The 18,486-nt window shown below is 36.6% G+C and overlaps 1 protein-coding gene across 1 annotated transcript in view; it reads right to left on the reverse strand.

The window, feature by feature from the left end:
* Positions 1–18,486, reverse strand: part of LOC114667325 (long-chain fatty acid transport protein 2-like) — a 50,527-nt gene that overhangs the window by 16,903 nt on the left and 15,138 nt on the right. The window contains exons 2-4 of the mRNA XM_028822594.2: positions 13,313–13,522; positions 10,389–10,547; positions 5,810–5,934 (exon numbers count right to left, since the gene is read on the reverse strand). Of these exons, the coding sequence (XP_028678427.1) occupies positions 5,810–5,934; positions 10,389–10,547; positions 13,313–13,522 (494 nt within the window). The remainder of the gene's footprint in view (positions 1–5,809; positions 5,935–10,388; positions 10,548–13,312; positions 13,523–18,486) is intronic.

Below are 18,486 nucleotides of genomic sequence, written 5' to 3' on the forward strand. Positions count from 1 at the left end.
TTAGTTAACATTTTGCTACTGATGAAGAAGGATATATATAAAAGGTAGCATATTTTATTAAACTTTATCTCCTATCCTTAAATTAATGACTATGCAAATAATAATAATGTGCATTTAGAATAACCCTTTTATTGGCATTCTGATTGAACTAAAAAATAAAGAATTATTGATATAAGAACAGGGCATCACTGCTGTCTCATAACAAAGAGGCTGTGGTTCACATCCTTCATGGAGTTTGCACGTTTTCCCTGTGTTCATGTGGTTTTCCTCCCATAGTCAAGAGACATGCAGGTTAGGTGGATAGGCAATGCTGAATTGGCCCTAGTGCATTTGTGTGTGTGTTCACTCTGTAATGGACTGGCTCCCTGTCAAGGGACTGCTCCTGCTTTTGCATCCTATGTTTACTGGCATAGGTGGCAGCTTCCCTACTACAGTGTTCAGAACATAACAAGTTTGGAAAATTGATGGATGGACAATACAAGAACATATCACAGAAGAAGCCATCAAAGCTTTTAGATATAAAAATAATAAAATAAACTATATGCATTGTAAATGTATGGTTGATATTTGGCTTAGATGGATACAAATTATTAAACACAGGGGGGGAAAAAAAAAAAAAAAAAACCCCAAAACTTGCGTCCATTAAGCTCATATTACATTATGTGAATCAATTTAAAGTCCCAGACAGAAAAAGAAATGTACAGATTTTGCATCAAGCCGCAGTGCCAGCTGTCCCCATGTGACTCTCCATGGCAGTAGGGAAGTCAGTTCATAGTACAAATGTTCCCAGAATGCAGGGATGAGAAGGGGAGGGTGGAAGGAGGTATGACCTACTTTTAATGGATAGCTTGTCTTTTGCCATATCTGTACTTTGATTTTGAACGTCACTGACGGCTATTAATAAAGCTGCTTCTGTTGCATTCGGTTATAGAATTACACCTTCAGACCCATTTTCAGTACAAATTTGGCAGGTTAATAAAGAACAATAAAATCGGGCTTTTCCATAAAACAGTACTGTGTGGTACAACTTTTTAAAGTAATTGCTAAGGAAATTCCACATGGCTGTTACTGTATTTGATCTTTCATTTGCTTTAAGGGGCAATCTTTTTTTTAAGGTTCTTCCACAGTGCACCCTTTTTAAGCTGGTCATTCTTTCCATTATTTCTTATGCCCACCATCCTTAGTTTTTAACCTTCTTTAAGGTTTTGACCACAGGGACTCCAAACCTTCCTGTTAATCCATGCCAGTAAAGTGCATTAAGATTATGTTAACCATTCTCAGTTTGTTTGGTTTAATATCTCTAAATGTAACCATCTCCCATTTTAACTTTTAAGTTATAGTAATTTAGAACCTAAAAATGTAGCTCTTTGTAAATACTTCTGCAGTGTTGTATGGCACCATTCATTGCAAAAAAAAAAAAAAAAAAGTTTGTGTAAACTCCTACATTGTCAGTTTCCAAGTACAATAATATTGTATATTTTTGATGTGCATGTATAATTAATACATGCTAAGGATTCTGACTCGATTCAGATGACATCATTTTTGAATGCCCCTGCTTTATTGTTAAGCAATCCACCGTGGTGTGCTATGAAGTACCTCTGTGTGTATTCTGTACTCTACTATCGGGCACCTTAATGCTTCCTCACGACATCCCAAACTAAATGCTGATACTCTTAAATTAATTTTGCAGTTCCTTCACAATATACATTTATTATTTACTAATCTTTCAATTGATTGATTGTATTATTTGTCCTGAGAGTATGTATCTGTTTTTATGTTTCTGCTGCTAAATGCATCTAAATTTCCCCTTGGGATTAATAAAGTTAATATAACCTAAAACATACTAAATATAGCAATCCTGGCTTCAGCTTTTAATAATTAAAAAAACAGTACAAGGGTCAAAAAGAGACCACAGTCAGGACAACACATTTTTTAGAGCAGAAGAAGCTGAAACAAACATTCAGCAAAGGAGCAGTGCAGAACCAAAGCAAGCAGCTGTTCAAGTTGTGTGTGTGTGTGTAACAGAAAGATGAGCAATTGTGTTCCAAAATCATTATCTCTTGGAATTTGTAACAACCATTTTATATCTTGCTGAAAGGGGGCTTAGTATTGGTATGTCCATTGCACAAGCCTTCATGTGAGTTTAGCTTGTCCTCAACAGTCTGCCTGGTTAAAGTTTACACCTGAGTGCTCTGTAACCTTTATTCATTACATGAAAAGACAACATTTCTACAAGGTTATGTTAATCTTGTAAAAATCACGATGAACTAAATATTTATTGCTTCCTTGCAAATATTTCTAAAAAGGGCTATTTTATAACAAATGCACACAAATCCAACTTAAAGGAAACTACTGTAGTGTTCTTTTGCTGGCTACGTTGTTGATTGTAGGTCATTATTAATTTGTGGCTGATTTAATGTAATTTCTGAGATGACTCATTCAAACACTCAAGCACAAATCAACCCATGTTCTATCCATCTATTCTCTCCTGGACAGAAAGGCAAGCAGACAAACAGAACTTTATTCTATCTGCACAGCTTGAAAGTCTTGGGTAAAATATTGAGACTGTGCTGCTCATCCAAAACAGAACTATAGTCCGATTTACAAATTTGGTATGCTATAAGTAATGGTTTCTTTCGGGCAATCCAACAATTAAAGTATGAAAAAAAAAAAAAAAAAAAAAAGGAAAATCTCAGTATGAAAAGGACACAACATTTAAAAAGCATAAACCTAAATCTGTAGCAAATTTAGTTCAAGTCAAATATGGCTATAAACAAGCTCCCATTTCAACTGTTGTTAATTTGAAAGAAGTCATAAGCAGCCAACTGTTTCTTCATGATCAAGTCAACAAAGTAAACCCAGGGTACTTGATTTAAAAAAAGCAAGTAATTTAAGGGAAAAATAATAATAAAAAGGAAAGGAAATAAAACATTCAGGCACTCGATTTCTTATGCATCACATTGTATGAAAAAGCTAAGAATGTGTCTCAGTATTACAATTGTCGAATCTAAAACAATATTTAGGGTCAAATAGAAAGCAAAGATTATTTATCAAAGGAAATATGTTCTGTAAACAACAAGAGCTGGGTCTAAATAAAAAAGGATTTGAATGAGAACATATTCCAGTACAGTATACCCATCTAGGAGTCGGGTTAGACAACACTGCAAATCACTGTGAAATGGTAATTTCAGTCAGCATTCTGTAGACCTCTAGAAAATGGAGAGAAGGTAAAGACTATTCACTCTGTTGATTAATCTGCACTATAAATGGACCAGTACTCATTGTTACTCTGAACCCGTCACTTCTGATTCTATGAAATACCTGGAGATTTTCCAAGGGTCCCAGCAGTGTTTGAAGTTAACTCACCAGTATGTAGTATCAGCACTTTTTATTTTATTAAACCTTTTTTGTTTCAGTACTCCATACTGGCAGTTCTCACACACTCTAGATACCATAAAGTCACTTGTATTAAATGGCAATTACCCTTTATGATTTGGGGGGGGGGGGTTCTTACTTGCCTACAACCCCCCCCCCCCCATATATATCGGTTTCTTGCTATCACATTACTTTTTCTGTGCTTCAACTACTGGATAAAACTACTACTTTAAGCAACCTGGCAAAATGTCACAGTGGATAGTTCTGTATCTTCAGTTGTATCCATCTTTTTTTTCCGTAAAGATAGAAAAAATTCTTTCCTGGGGCCGACATTTTACATTACGTATAATAAAAATGTTTTGCTAATACATAGGAAAATACCATACAGTCTTGAAAACAAATAAGATATGATAATATGCTGATGAAACAAACACCGGAGGTTTAGTGAACAACAACAAACTGTTGTTACTCTATTTCCAAATGGCCTTTGCCCAGTGTTCTGCCAGTAGTAGTTGTGATTAAAGTACACAGTTATCTTCATACCAAGGTCTATTTACTGTGTGTAGAGAAACTAAGTACTGTAGTCAGGCTATGTTTCTGTTTCTCATATGATCTCTACATTCACTCAGTCTTTTTGTCCCACTTAATACACTTGATCCACATTGCTAAGTAAGTTGACTCCATCCTGGGTTAAGCTTCTTCCAAATGAAGCATGAAATTTCACACTACACATAGTTATAACACATGCTGAAAAGTGCAGAGTTATGACCCAGGCTGGGAAGCTAATGTGATGAAGGGTGATGAGAAAAACACTGTCAATAAAAACTGAGCCCTGTGTAGACCAGCATCAAGTGGGAACTCTTCAGATTATACCACCTTAATTTTCACTTTACTGGACTCTAAGTTTAGACATTTATTTTCTCTAAATCCTTTTCTGCAGAAATGGTGCTTTTTACTACCCTTTGCCTTCTAGTGCCTTCACCATCACTAAATTTATTAATGTCTATTATTTTGTATTTTCAATATCATTGAAACACATTGAAACACTTCAAGCCAATCTTCTGTAAAGCCTGTAACATAAAAATCTATATAAACTAACTTCACTAAGAATCACATGGGTAAAGAGAGATAACCGTCAAGTCAAGTTGGGGAGCATGCACCGGTACAGTGCGTTGCTGCACCCACTACATGATGAAACAACTCGGGATCCCGGTTTGAGACCCCCCAGGCAGACACGCAGTCCAGTCCCACCGTCCGGAAATGACCCTCTATCTGTCGCAGCCAGGTGTTACGTGGGCGACCCCTTTGCCTGGTCCAGCCACTCGGGTCCCCAACAATGAGGATCTTACGAGCCGGATCACCCTCAGGGAAACGCGCCACATGGCCGTAGTGCCGTAACTGAGATAACCATGGGATAAGAATATCATAAGAGAGTTCTATCTGCCCAAGTTAGGCTCAACAGTTAAGGAACAGGCATTCCTAGTTATCAGAGAGATTAAATTTATCATGTAGTCTAATTGTCGTATAGAAGGTAAATAAATCAGAGGTTCCAAATCCATCTTGAAAATGTTATGAAGTCGGAGCTACAAATTGGAGAATTCAGTGAAAACGAAGCTACCCGTGTTGTCTGAGTTGTGACATAATTCTGACTTTTCACCTTAGTAAATTGTTTAAAATAAAGCAGCCTGTTTTTTTTTTTTTTGTGTGTCGAATTCTTTTCTTGCAAACCTATCTGCCGAAAAAAAATCTGTCACTAGGAGCATGGCCTTTTATAGTTCCTGTACTAAGTCACTTTAACATTGTTGTCATTAATTCTCCAAGATAACTTGGTTATATTTTAGTTCCTTACATAACAGAATGCAGAATTACCATGCTGAAAGTAAAGGAATGTGTAACTTTCTCTTAAAATGGTGTTCCATTCTACTTTTGAACACATTAAGGAACAATATACACGTTATAGAGGATTTGATATACTGTATTGCTGCAACAAGAATAAAAATAGTCTTCACTTCATCTAGGAGTTTTCACACTTAAAATCATACCCAGAGTTGGCAAAACATTACTGTGGTTTGTGCTGAGAAGGGTTCAAGTTTACTCTTGCTTTGTAAAGAACAACTTTCTTTTTTGATGGTGTTGATCTAACAATCTTGTGTTCAGCATAAACTTTCCCGCCAGCTGGTCGTTGATTATGAGATCAGAGGAATTTAAGTTGGAGAGCTTTTGTGAAAGCAGTATAACAACTTTAATATTTTATGATGACATGCAAGTTGTAATACCTTTTAGTCAGTGATGTCTTTGTAGAATGAAGAGGGGAAGCTATAGCACATACTTCGTTTGTCTTCCTACAACCACAGAAATTAATACCATTCATAAAAAAAAAATGTAAACTTGTAAATGAATGTTGTGTAAGCTAGCAGATCCCTTTTATATTTACCTTTGGAACATTACAGAGATAACGTAAAACTTCTCCAATGTATTGAATAACTGTCACATTGTACTTTCTGCAGTCATCCCAAAATTGAGAGGCTGAAAACTTTCTTCGTAAAATGACTGTTGCTCCTACCGAAAAGAAAAAAAAACATTTTATGTAGAAAGTTGTTTGCTGAAGCGTCTAAATTGTTGCACAATACTAGCAAACATTGTAATTTTAAACTAAACTGAGTGGCATTTCTTGTATAATCATTGACCTAATCCTAATTTAAAACACTTTTAGAGCACTGAGTATGTCAACAAATTTCAGAATGTTTTCAGAACATTTTATTTTGACTTGCTGGCATAGTGTCTTTCTGCCGAATTTCACTCTTGGTTGGGTCACTGTAATGTGGAGTATGCCTGGTTTCCTTGCATTTACTTAACTTCCTTCCACATGTTAAACATATACATGGCAGAGTGAGAGGTTACTGTTAAAGCTGCCTAATTTCAGTGTGTATGTTTGCATGCGTGTGCGCATGAACATGCCAATGATTTCTGCCATGAGCCCACTTTTGCTCAGGTTGGCTTCAGCTCCCCAAATTATTCAATGGAAAAAGAAGATTCAGAAAATAAATAAATGATCAGAAAAACTATGCTCTGTGTGACAAGCATTATGAAAAGTAGACTTCTTTTTTTAATAAAATTCTGCACCAAATTATAAAAATAAGGACCCATTTTGTTATAAACTAAAGTTCACCCACATTATTCACCACTGCAGATTTTGCAGACTGCAAGCAAATTGATCAGCTTCTTTTATACATTAGCTAGTTAATGTGAGAATAAAAACAATAACTTGGCATATATTAGATTCACATTTTTTTGCATTTATGCACTAGTTTTCTATGATTTTACATGTAAATATAAACTGTATATGAAATAATTCATGAAAACATTAAGTGCGTAAAGGTATCACTTTGATTTTCTGATATACTGTACTTACATTTCTGTAGTAGAAATAATGGGAAATTGCCACTTTTCATCATTATTAAGAAAAGTAATTTTTTATCATGTAATACATTAGTTGATGAAATATCAGCATCATTAATTTGTAATAACACTAAACTCAAGGAATTTTTACAATTTTCCTAACTTTCACTGCAGCAAAGTCTCCTGTTAAATCCTCACTATCCAAAATGTTTGCTAGTTCTCTTTCAATGGAGATCATAGCACATTAATTGAATCTCTCTTGAGACGTAGTTTGTTTCTCAAAGTCATATGAAATTAAAACCTGGAATGTTATCTTTTTACTTATGGGTCAGTTTTAATGGCACATATTGATATCATTTAATTATTTTAATTATTGGATCTACATTTCTTCTAACAGGCTTATAGTAGCATGAAAACAAGTCATTACCTTTAGCCTAGTCAAAAATAAAGCTAACAAAACACACAGCCAGTTGACAACTAATGGAAAAACAGCAAAAACCTCCATGAACAGCATCCTTCATAAAGACTTCGTTTTGATTTCTAGCAAACTGAACCCACATAATCCTGCATTAAAAGTGATCACTGGTAGCATGAGACACTTGGCAGGCATACCCAGAATTACTCTAGGCCAAGAACTCAAAACAGTGTTCTTGAGAAACAAATACAGTGACCAGACCCACAGAATGATGGCCCCCACTAACAAACGTACTTGATGTGCTAGAGATGAGTGCTTTGAAAAAAAGCTACAGTACAACCCATGAAACAGAGTAGTTTTGAGAATAAATTTTACTGATATTCAGAAATGAGAAGTAAGGAGCTTCCCTGGGCTCTGTGTGGCCGTCACATATGCTCTACTGTTCCAGAATATAATCTCGCATTGCTTGGACCTTTATTTAATTCCAAGTTTGGATATTTTGTGTTTTGATCTTTCATTTTCTTCCAGCTGTTTCCCTGGATTTCTTTTCTGGGACTAATTATTCTTGCACACTCCAAAGATGGATTTTCGGTTATCTGCATACTCAAAATTGTCCCAGTGTGAATAAATACACCCAGGTTTATAAAAATGCTTTGCTATAAGCCTGTGTTCTGTCAAAGCTTATAAACTGTAGGCATTTACACAAGTACTGTAAAATAAGTTTAAAAAGGATATAATAAGAAATTCAAGAGAGACCAGGGTGGTTTAAAAAAAAAAAATACACTAATAGAAACCCTAAAAACACCTATTTTTCAAACTGCTATTCCTGCAATGGTCAAATTTTTATTGAGACCTGAATTGCACTAATAGCCATCGATTTTAGTGTTTCCATAACTTCATTCTTATGACATTCAGTGCCTTCTGAATTGAAATCAAGAAAGAACAGGAATGGTTGGAATGAGGTAAAAGGGTTAATAGCTTAATCCTTTAAGTACAAAAAACTAATTTATTTTCAACCTTTTGCTACTTATTCTCACTGAGCAGAAACCAAAATACTGCAAAGCTTAACAAGTAAATCCCTTGACTGTAAATACAGAACAAGTTCCGTAAACTGCCATAGCCCCATACATAAAAAAGTATATAAAACATTTTAATCATAATGAACATATTAAGTATCTTGGCAAGGTGTTCTTAACCCAATGTGGTATATTAAATGAAGTTTTTGTCTGCACACACTCCAACTTAATTCCTCCGGTGTATATATCACAATGTGCACCCAATAATATTTGGTTTTAAATATCCTGTGATGTTCATTAAAAACCTTGAAACATATATTCTTTAACCTTTAAAAGTTCAAAGCAGTACATTAATGGGAAATACTTGGTGCTTTTTTTAAAATAGGCACTTGTATTTATCTTCAGCTGGAGCAATCAGACTTCAGAATGCAGCAAAAATGAATGAGGTGGAATGCTAATTTTAAAACTATTTTATTTCATTAATCGAAAATGGTCATGAGAGAAGAATATTTTCAAAGATCGCTCAGACTGCATTTTTAAAAAAACTGGTCTTTTAAAAGCTAAGGTAAGGAGATGGATTTTCAGTAATTATTACTATTTCCTTTCAAATATTTTTATACAGCATTGTCTTAACATTCTGGAGTGTCTTCACCCTGCAGGAAAGGCAATACAAGCCAAATGTAGTAAATTATACTGTAAATGGTCAATAAGCATTATTTTTGACCCTCAACCTCACTGCACTCAACATTTTTGTGATGAGCCAGAATGGATATGTTGGTCAAATGACCAACAGGCACTTGCTGACAAACACTGCTTTCAGGCCAAGCTTTAGGATTGGGCGTTGATATCAATGTTTTTGAGCAAAGTTCTCTTTGATTTTAATTACAACAGTCATGAGGGTCAATTATGGCAGTTCCCACCAGTTAGGCCAATTTACTGTGGGTAACCATAGCAGAAGCACATATTTCCAGACAGTGCATCTAATTATTTATCATTAAATCATCATCTTATTTTTCTGGACACTCAAGTTACCAGCTCACCACCTCTCTTTACATATCACTAACTGACAGAATGACCACTAAATAGATCCTGAAGACCCAACAGGTAGTGAGGGGGGTACTGGGATGACTAACAGATGCCACTATTCAGAAATAGTTCAACTCCATCCTTTCGGAAAGCTTTTCCTGCATCTTGGGAAAGGTCAAGGACACAGAGTCTGAATGGACCCTGTCCATGACCTCAATAGTGCAGGAAGATGCAAGAAGCTGTGGTGAGAAGATGGTGTTTTTCATGGCTCTAACCTTCGGACAAGTTGGTGAACACCTGCAATAAGGGAAGCTGTCAAGATCAATGAAGAGGTTTTCCATGTAAAGTTAGGAGGAGGGCCTTCAAATTTGATGGAGAGGTACCAGCAAGCTAAAAAAGCAGCAGGTATATATCAGAATAGCTAGAACAAGTTGTGGAGTGTAGGGTGACCTGATCAGCCTACCTTAACATTTTATTACCAAAACCCCTACCAGGACAAGTATCATGCAACTGATGATGATAAATTATCAGATGTTTTGTCTATTCCAATATAAGCTTAATCTTTAGGTATTTTGAATTATTGAGGTAATCTGGCCACCATTAACCATTACCTTTTGGGTTTATCTGCATTTGTGCATTACTAATATTATTCCAATTTGGGAAATATCCATATTTCCCTTGATTAGTAATACTTCTTGGAGCATCTCAAGTCACTTTGTCATGTCCACACACTTTACTTGTAGAACAGTCTGGATGGTAGTTAGTCATTTTGAATTCTACTAAAGATAAAAAAAGAAACAAAAGAATAATAATTTTTTGGTGGAATAGGAAAATGGAGAATTGGATGGAGGGAAGGAATGCATTGTGGTCATTCTAGCTTGTGTGGGACAACCAGCCAAGATGGGTGTCCAAGTGGTTATCACCTGCCAACGGGACCAATATGGTCACATGTACATCTGTGTCCAGGGGAGAACACTGTGGGTAGGATTCACACGGTTGAATGTGGGGAGTGAAGGGGGTGATGGATGGTAATGTTTGCTGCATCAGAATTTGACTCCAAATTAGAACATCTGAAACCATAAACAGTAATGTAGTAGTGTTATAAAGTACAAATTAAATATCTAGTTTAGATGAAGTTAAAAAAAAAACGTACTCACCCTCTGCAGTGGCTCCATTGAACCCCAACATGAATCCAGCACTGTGATACATAGGCAGATTAACATATACAACATCCTTGGAGTTAACACCAATACTTCCTAGAACACAAGCACCCAGCCATAAACGTGCATGATTTATAATAGCTGCCTTGGGTAAACCTTGGTAAAGAGAAAAAGGAAAAAAGAGCCAAATTTACAAGAGAGCATTTTAAAAGTTAGTGTGTCTTACAAAAATTATATTTCTTCAAAAGAAATACAATAATTTGAAGCACAGAAAACCCTGCTGTCTATTAGTCAACTGTTGCTGTAGAATTGAGGGTGTGTGGATGTCTAAACAAAATTATCAACTAAATATGCAGCTGATTTGTTAGTGCATTCAATTGTTAATATTTCAATAGATTACATAGACACCATTAACAATCATCCATCCACCCATCCATTTTCCAACCCGCTGAATCCGAACACAGGGTTACGGGGGTCTGCTGGAGCCAATCCCAGCCAACACAGGGCACAAGGCAGGAACCAATCCCGGGCAGGGTGCCAACCCACCGCAGCCATTAACAATCAACAAAATAAAAAATGTATTTTTATAATAAGAATTTTCCATTAAGTCTGTATTCAGCAATTAATTGAAATGTGCCATCAGTGTAAACATACTCTATAGTCCATCAAAGAATTAATATTTCTTGAGCTCTGGAAGTAGCTGACAGGTTATTTGCCACCCATCATGTCTGCACATTTTTTTTCCTTTAGTCACTAGAAGATTTTACATGTAAGTAACACGGCTAAACTAAATATACAGTAATTGGTTCCAAGCAACTGCATAAGGGTAACTTTCATTCACATCATTGTCTGATTCACAGTTTTACATTGCCAGCTAATTCCTACTACCTACTGTGAGGACAATGTGAAGCCATAGTAACAGAAGGAATTTTTTTTTTAATTCATGAGCTGTAGATGGATATGGTATGAAAAACCTGACATCAGTAATTAAGCAGCAGAGTAGGGAGTGTATTCTTGCCGTTCCATGAAGAAAGCATTATTAAAGGTATTCCCAAGCCAAGCCTGTAAGAAAGTTTAGTGGTTGTAACCAAGTATAACATACAGTTGGCAGGATGTTTTTCTGTCACAGTGCAAGTGAAATGTGACAGTTTCACAACAATAATAATGTGAAGCCTATTTGTCTATTTTATCTTATGAGCGAACCTGCCAATATGTACATTTTTCATGTATTTTAGACATGTTTCAACCCAGGACTAAACAACCTGTACCACTTCTAAAAATTACAAATTGAGGTTCTTTTTGCGAAATGTGTTACCAAATACACCCTGAATCATTTATGATCCAGATCAGTATGAAACAATTCTGTCACCTTGAATTAAACGTGGTCAACATACAATACTCTACTCTACGTTGGATAAACAGCTTAATTTCATGGTACCATTATATGGGGAAGAAACCAAACAAAGTGTGATTAATTTAAAAAGATGAAGAAATCTCTTAATAATACTTTCATAGAAACTGCATATATTCCATATGTCACTAACATCATTTTCCCCTGTTTTAGTATAGGGTCAAGATCCTCTGCTACACTGCACCCATTGCACAATACACATACTTGTAACATTTTCTGTGTCAGCAACTTTGGTAATAGTCTGTGTGTATAAAGTCAACACTAGCAACACTGTGGACTCCATTTGCTTTGTAAAACAAACAACTCAGGAACATTTAACTTTATTGTCCAGTTTATAGCCAGATGTACAAAAACAACTACACAAGATAAATAAAAGATATAAGCAATGAAAGAGTATTTATTATGAAAGCCAGACACGTAGCAGCATAAGAATATTTCCATCCATCCATCCATCCATCCATTTTCCAACCCGCTGAATCTGAACACAGGGTCACGGGGGTCTGCTGGAGCCAATCCCAGCCAATACAGGGCGCAAGGCAGGAACCAATCCCGGGCAGGGCGCCAACCCACCACAGGACACACACACACACACACCCACACACCAAGCACACACTAGGGCCAATTTAGAATCACCAGTCCACCTAACCTGCATGTCTTTGGACTGTGGGAGGATACCGGAGCACCTGGAGGAAACCCATGCAGACACGGGGAGAACATGCAAACTCTATGCAGGGAGGACCCAGGAAGTGGACCCAGATCTCCTAACTGTGAGGCAGCAGCACTACCACTGCACCACCGTGCCACCCCCATAAGAATATTTGCCCCATGTAAACCTTATTGTTTTTATTTATTGTTCAATCTTACCTACTTTTTAGTCCAAAACTTTCTAATGAGGGGAAAACAAAGTAAATCCATATTACGGTACATTGCATTATTTTTAATATTTAGAGCATTGTAAAAGTGTGTTTTAACAGACTCCCATAAAATTAAAGTTAACTTGATTAAGAATTTAAGAAAAAAGAGGGTACTTCCAAAAAAGAATGCAGGTACTTGTAGGTATTGCAGTCAAAGTAGCAAGTAAAGTCTTAGAGGGTAAAAGTAGCACACAGGGGAAGAACACCTCCATCATACAATGTTTTAATGTAGTAAAATGTTCTATGTAGCTAGATCTATTACAAAAAGATGAGCAGTGTCACAGTATAATGTGTGTCGGTTCTGTGTGCCATCACATCAGCACTGTTAGAAGTGTGGTAAACAAGAATAATTGACATTTTCATATCAGAATACTTATTAAATATTCATTTTCAAAATTGTAAAAGTACAAATGACATATATGTGTCAAATTCCATATTTACAGCTTTCAACTTTCTAACAGACTTTGTTTATAAAGCTGTAATTACCATGCTACAAAATAAGACTGAAATATCACACTGGTGATTCCAGCTTGTTTGCTATGAGACTGCATTGAAAATGGTCTCTTTGTTTCTAAAGGACAGAGAAGTCTCCTCACCTGTGGTCCCCGAGGTATAGATATATACAGCGGTGCTCTTAGATGTAATATCTTTTCTCTGTGACTGAGGTATAGGCTCATCTGAGGCTTGATTTATTTTGCCACTCAGATTTATACAGCCTGGCATTATGGATCCATCATCAATGAAATAGACAGTAACATTCTGTTCTCTGAGTTCAGACAGCACCTCTTCAACTGTAGACTTGAATTCTGTTAAAACAAAAAGTCAGACATCAAAATGTGCTTCCTGTAGAGATTTTGATATACTTGAATGCACAAGTATATCAGCTACTGTCTAAAGGCAATAAGCAGTCCTGCATTTCTGGACTTTGTATGATTATAAATTAAAGTGTTGGAGATTGATTTGACTTGATAATTAGGCAAAACTGGCAAATCCAGCCAAATATAAAAAGGTCCTTGAGGAAAACCTGATCCAGAGTTTACACAGAAGTCCCGGCTTAAACCTCAAAGAATGTTTGAGGAGAGACCTGAAGATAACAGTTTACAGACAATTCCCATCTGATCTAACAGAGTTTGAGAGGATATGCCAAGATGAATGGGATAAACTGCCCTACTCCAGGTACACAAAGCCTGTAGAGACTTACCTAAGAAGACTCCAAGCTGGAAGTGTACTGAACTAAGGGTCTGAATACTTATCTCATTAAGACTATAATAGGTAGTTTATAACAGGATTATAAAATAACATATATTGTAATTACAATACTTGTAATCAACTTTACCAATTAAAAAGTAAAATGAAAGGATCACCAAATAGAAGAAATGCACCAGGAATACATTTATAGTATAACTGACTGATTTTTACACAGTATGTGTCAAACTGAGCTTTAAAAATCCAAAAAAAGCTAAGGGGATACAATTTCAAAACAAAATACACAGCAATGGTGATATACAAGGCAAGAGCAAGTACTGAATTATCATACATATAGAATAAAATAAGAAAGGGTGAAAAGTAACACATTAGGGTGAAATGAAAATGTGTGTACAAGTAGTGACAGTACATCCATCCATCCATCCATTTTCCAACCCGCTGAATCCGAACACAGGGTCACGGGGGTCTGCTGGAGCCAATCCCAGCCAACACAGGGCACAAGGCAGGGAACCCATCCTGGGCAGGGTGCCAACCCACCGCAGGACACACACAAACACACCCACACACCAAGCACACACTAGGGCCAATTTAGAATCGCCAATCCACCTAACCAGCATGTCTTTGGACTGTGGGAGGAAACCGGATCGCCCGGAGGAAACCCACGCAGACACGGGGAGAACATGCAAACTCCACGCAGGGAGGGCCCGGGAAGCGAACCCGGGTCCCCAGGTCTCCCAACTGCGAGGCAGCAGCGCTACCCACTGCGCCACCGTGCCGCCCAGTGACAGTACATTCACTTTGAAAATCACAAACCCCGGAAACTTGGAATAACTAATAAACACTCAAAATAACAAGTGACTTTTGAAGGGCAAAGTGTATATGTGCAACAGCGTGCATGTGAGGCCACCAGACTTGTTTAGGGCTTATACTTATTTTAAGACATAATGCAAATGCAGCTCTTCTAGTTCAGTAGCATTTGATATGACATTTGTGATAACTTCTTCAGTTTTAAGATACAATTTTCTATTTAGCTTTATTCACAATATTTCAGGGGTTACACTTCCATTTTGGCAGCGGTTCTGCACTGTATTTATATTTCAGGCAAGATAATGATATGTGATCTCTGCAGCTAAGCAATCGAGCAGTTTGCTGCTTCCCTCTAAAGACAGAAGGATCATAAAATATCAGTTACACTTAACAGATGCCAGTACATAGACCCTGGCTAAATGTGCTACCAGCAAGCCCCTAAACGGGAAACGTAAAAAAAGGCTCAGAATCCCCATGAGTTTTATACATGTGCTAGCATACAGTAAGATGGAAGAGACCTCTGCAGGATAATAGCAGGCTTAAAGAATGTACTGTGACAACTGAACAAAAGTAAAGAATGTATATTTTTCAACATATGCACTTTGAAAGAAGAAATGAAAATGTGACAAAGCATATTTAACTGATCTGCTACATTCTTGTGCATGAGAAAGAGGCAGTTCATTTCATAGCTGTATGCCAACAGCAAGAGCTGTATGGTGGTTATAGAAGAAGCCTCACAGCTGCAAAGGCCTCAGTTTGATCCCTGACCTAATCAGTTTGTGTCGCGTTTTCTGCATGAGCATTATTGTCATCCTACAGATGTACAGTACATATTACTATAATTGGTGTGTCACATTTAGCCTGGTATTATCAAGAATGAGTATGTGTGATAGTGCGCTCTGTGGATGTAAACGGGGAATTTGTGTTGCTGGCTTTTGAACCTTTTTTTCAAAATGGCATGCGATTGATTGCAAAGCACTGTATATAACAATGACAAGTGTTTACCTCTTGTATGAACACAAGGAATCTGACAAATGAAAGCAGACCATTCAGTCCATGTCAGCATTAATTCTAATTAGGTTTTTTTTTTTTTTTTTTTTAAAAAGGCTCTTTCAAAAGTATGTATCTGCTCAAGGAAGGCCAAAGTATTTAGGGATAGAACTGACCCTATCCTTTCATCTATAAGAGTAATTATTGTTTATTTTCATTATACAATTTTAAATTAGTTCCTAATTTAACTCACATTTCTTTTTTCTTTTTCTCAAGCAAAGGAATATTGTTTTTTAAATTCAAGCAACTAAACATGTTGCACCCTGCCTAGTTTCAATGAGAAGTTGTCATCTCATTTTGATTTATTTATTTTCTGTTACAAAGCATTAACATAATTATGGGCCATGTTTAATTCAGATACAATTAAGATCTGTGAATTAAACTGTCAGCATATATGTAATATTGTACCAGGGAAACAAACCAACAGAAACACTATGAGAAAGGTAAATTATATATAAAATACATGTAGATTTGAATCTAGGGCTGGAGTTTGGTAAGAAAATAATGTTCTCTTTGTATCAAACATTTATTTCTTGAAAGCAACATGATGGCACAAGAGACTGGGTCCTATTCTTGGCCTTTTTCGCTGTCTGTGCAGAATTTCATAAAGGTGCATCTCAGTGTTATGAAGGCCCCACACAGGGGACTATAATCAGTGCTCTAAAACACGGGTCACCAACTCTGGTCCTGGAGGACCACCGTGGCTGCAGGTTTTCATTCCAATCCTTTTCTAAATGAGTGACCTATTTTTTCTGCTAATTAACTTCTTTTGAACTAATTTTAATTGGTTTGCTCTTGAAGACTCAGACCCCTTAATTGTTTCTTTTTTCTTAATTAGCAGCCAAACAATAATGAGATATAAAATGAGCCAAAACAGGACCAGCAAACTGTGTCCATCATACAATATCTGAAAATAAAGAAAGATGAAGGTCTCAGGAGTGTCTATCTGATCCGGTCCCCAAAACATTTTAATGGTGCTCTTAGAAAGAGACAATCAGCAGTTTCGGAAATGTCTGCTATTGCACCACAAGAGTCATGGAATTAAAGAACGAGTTAATTAACAACAAGAATCGGCGCCTCATTAAGCAGCTGGTTGGAGTGAAATTGATTGGAGTTTGAAGTCCTGACGTAGTTGGTCTTCTGTTGGCTCACTCACTTCACATTTCATTTCTGTTTGGGTGCCTTTTAAGGAAAGAAATGATGCAATTCAGAGGAACGATGAAGAAATTCAAGGGAACAAATCTTAAGAAAGCAATTCAATTAAAGTGAATTCACAAGAAGTTAATTAGCAAAAAGGGCACTCATTAAAAAAAGAGTTAGAATGAAAACCTGCAGCCACGGTGGTCCTATAGGACTGGAGTTGGCGACCTCTGCTCAAAATATGTGAGTGTAATTTTTTTTTTTTTTTTTTAAATTACACATGATGACTTCTAGAAATAGACAGAAGCTCATTGCATAAATAAATTAACACACACACACACCAGAATGACTAAAAAGAAAGAACATTTCTGACATGGCAGTCTCAATCCCAATTATGTATTATGCAGATGTATTGCTGTTGGTATAAAGGAGCCCTCGTAGCATTTCTTGACACACTTTTGCTGAATAATTTGTTGGCTGAAAGACCTCAGTGTTAGTGTATCCAGAGACAGCATGTGCAGCATCGTTCATAATGGCATTCAGTTGTTTTATCTTCATTCTTTAATTCAAGGGGGTCATAAGTCTGTCTGATAACTGAGCCTGCGCTTAATGAAGTTGTTAATTTGGTGGGCCTCTTAAAGTGATGCTACTGGCCTAGCACCACAGCACCGAAAACTGTTCTGGCCATCAGAGTTATAGCACATATACAGTAATGGATGTTGTTCCACAAATTAAAGGAATACAGTCTCTTAAGAAAAATGAGCCTGCTCTGCCCTGTCTTGTATACTTCTTCTGTGTTATGAGAACCTGTCACTGATGCTAAGAACTTGTAGCAATGCACAACTTCTACACCCACTCCCTGAATAGTGTTGAGGCAAAGGGGCTGTTTGGAGCGTCAAAAGGTTAATAGGTCCTTGGTCTTGCTGATGTTATTGCAGACAATTCTTTCTGCAGAACTAGTTCAAGAATTGCTGATAAAAAGGCCTAAATATCAAAATAACTGCTTATATTTAAGATATTATATAACATGCATGTGTGTTTTTATATTAATTATTGAAAGTATTACCAGGAGAACTGGTATTTAAACAGAAATAAAAGAACACCCCACTAAGAAATACTTGAGACCATCCGAGAAGGAATACACATCTACATGCTGAAGTTAAATTTGATAAACAAGTTTGTTTAAGGGAAATGCAAGCTTTAAAACCAAGTACTGAAAATAAAAAGCAAAAATCTGATTAATAAAATGTTGCAGATATTAGGCAGAACTACCCATGAGTACAAAGGAATAAAAACTAGCAACCACTCCAGCCCTCTCAATACAGAATCTAGCGCCAGTCACTTTAAAGGTACAGTATTAAACTATTACAAATATCCTGCCTATATCATACAAATTAGATCAGGGAACATTTCACTCATTCCTATTAAATAATGATTATTTTTTCACTGTAACTGCCAAAGAAGAATTTATGCCTCCAATTTAATTCATTGCGTAAGTGAGTGTCTTGTGTGCCTGAACGTACACAAGTTGGTCCTACCTCTAAGCGTATATAACACTGCTGAAAGT

This window comes from Erpetoichthys calabaricus, chromosome 17 (genome assembly GCF_900747795.2).
Source record: "Erpetoichthys calabaricus chromosome 17, fErpCal1.3, whole genome shotgun sequence".
NCBI classification, from domain to species: Eukaryota; Metazoa; Chordata; class Cladistia; order Polypteriformes; family Polypteridae; genus Erpetoichthys; species Erpetoichthys calabaricus.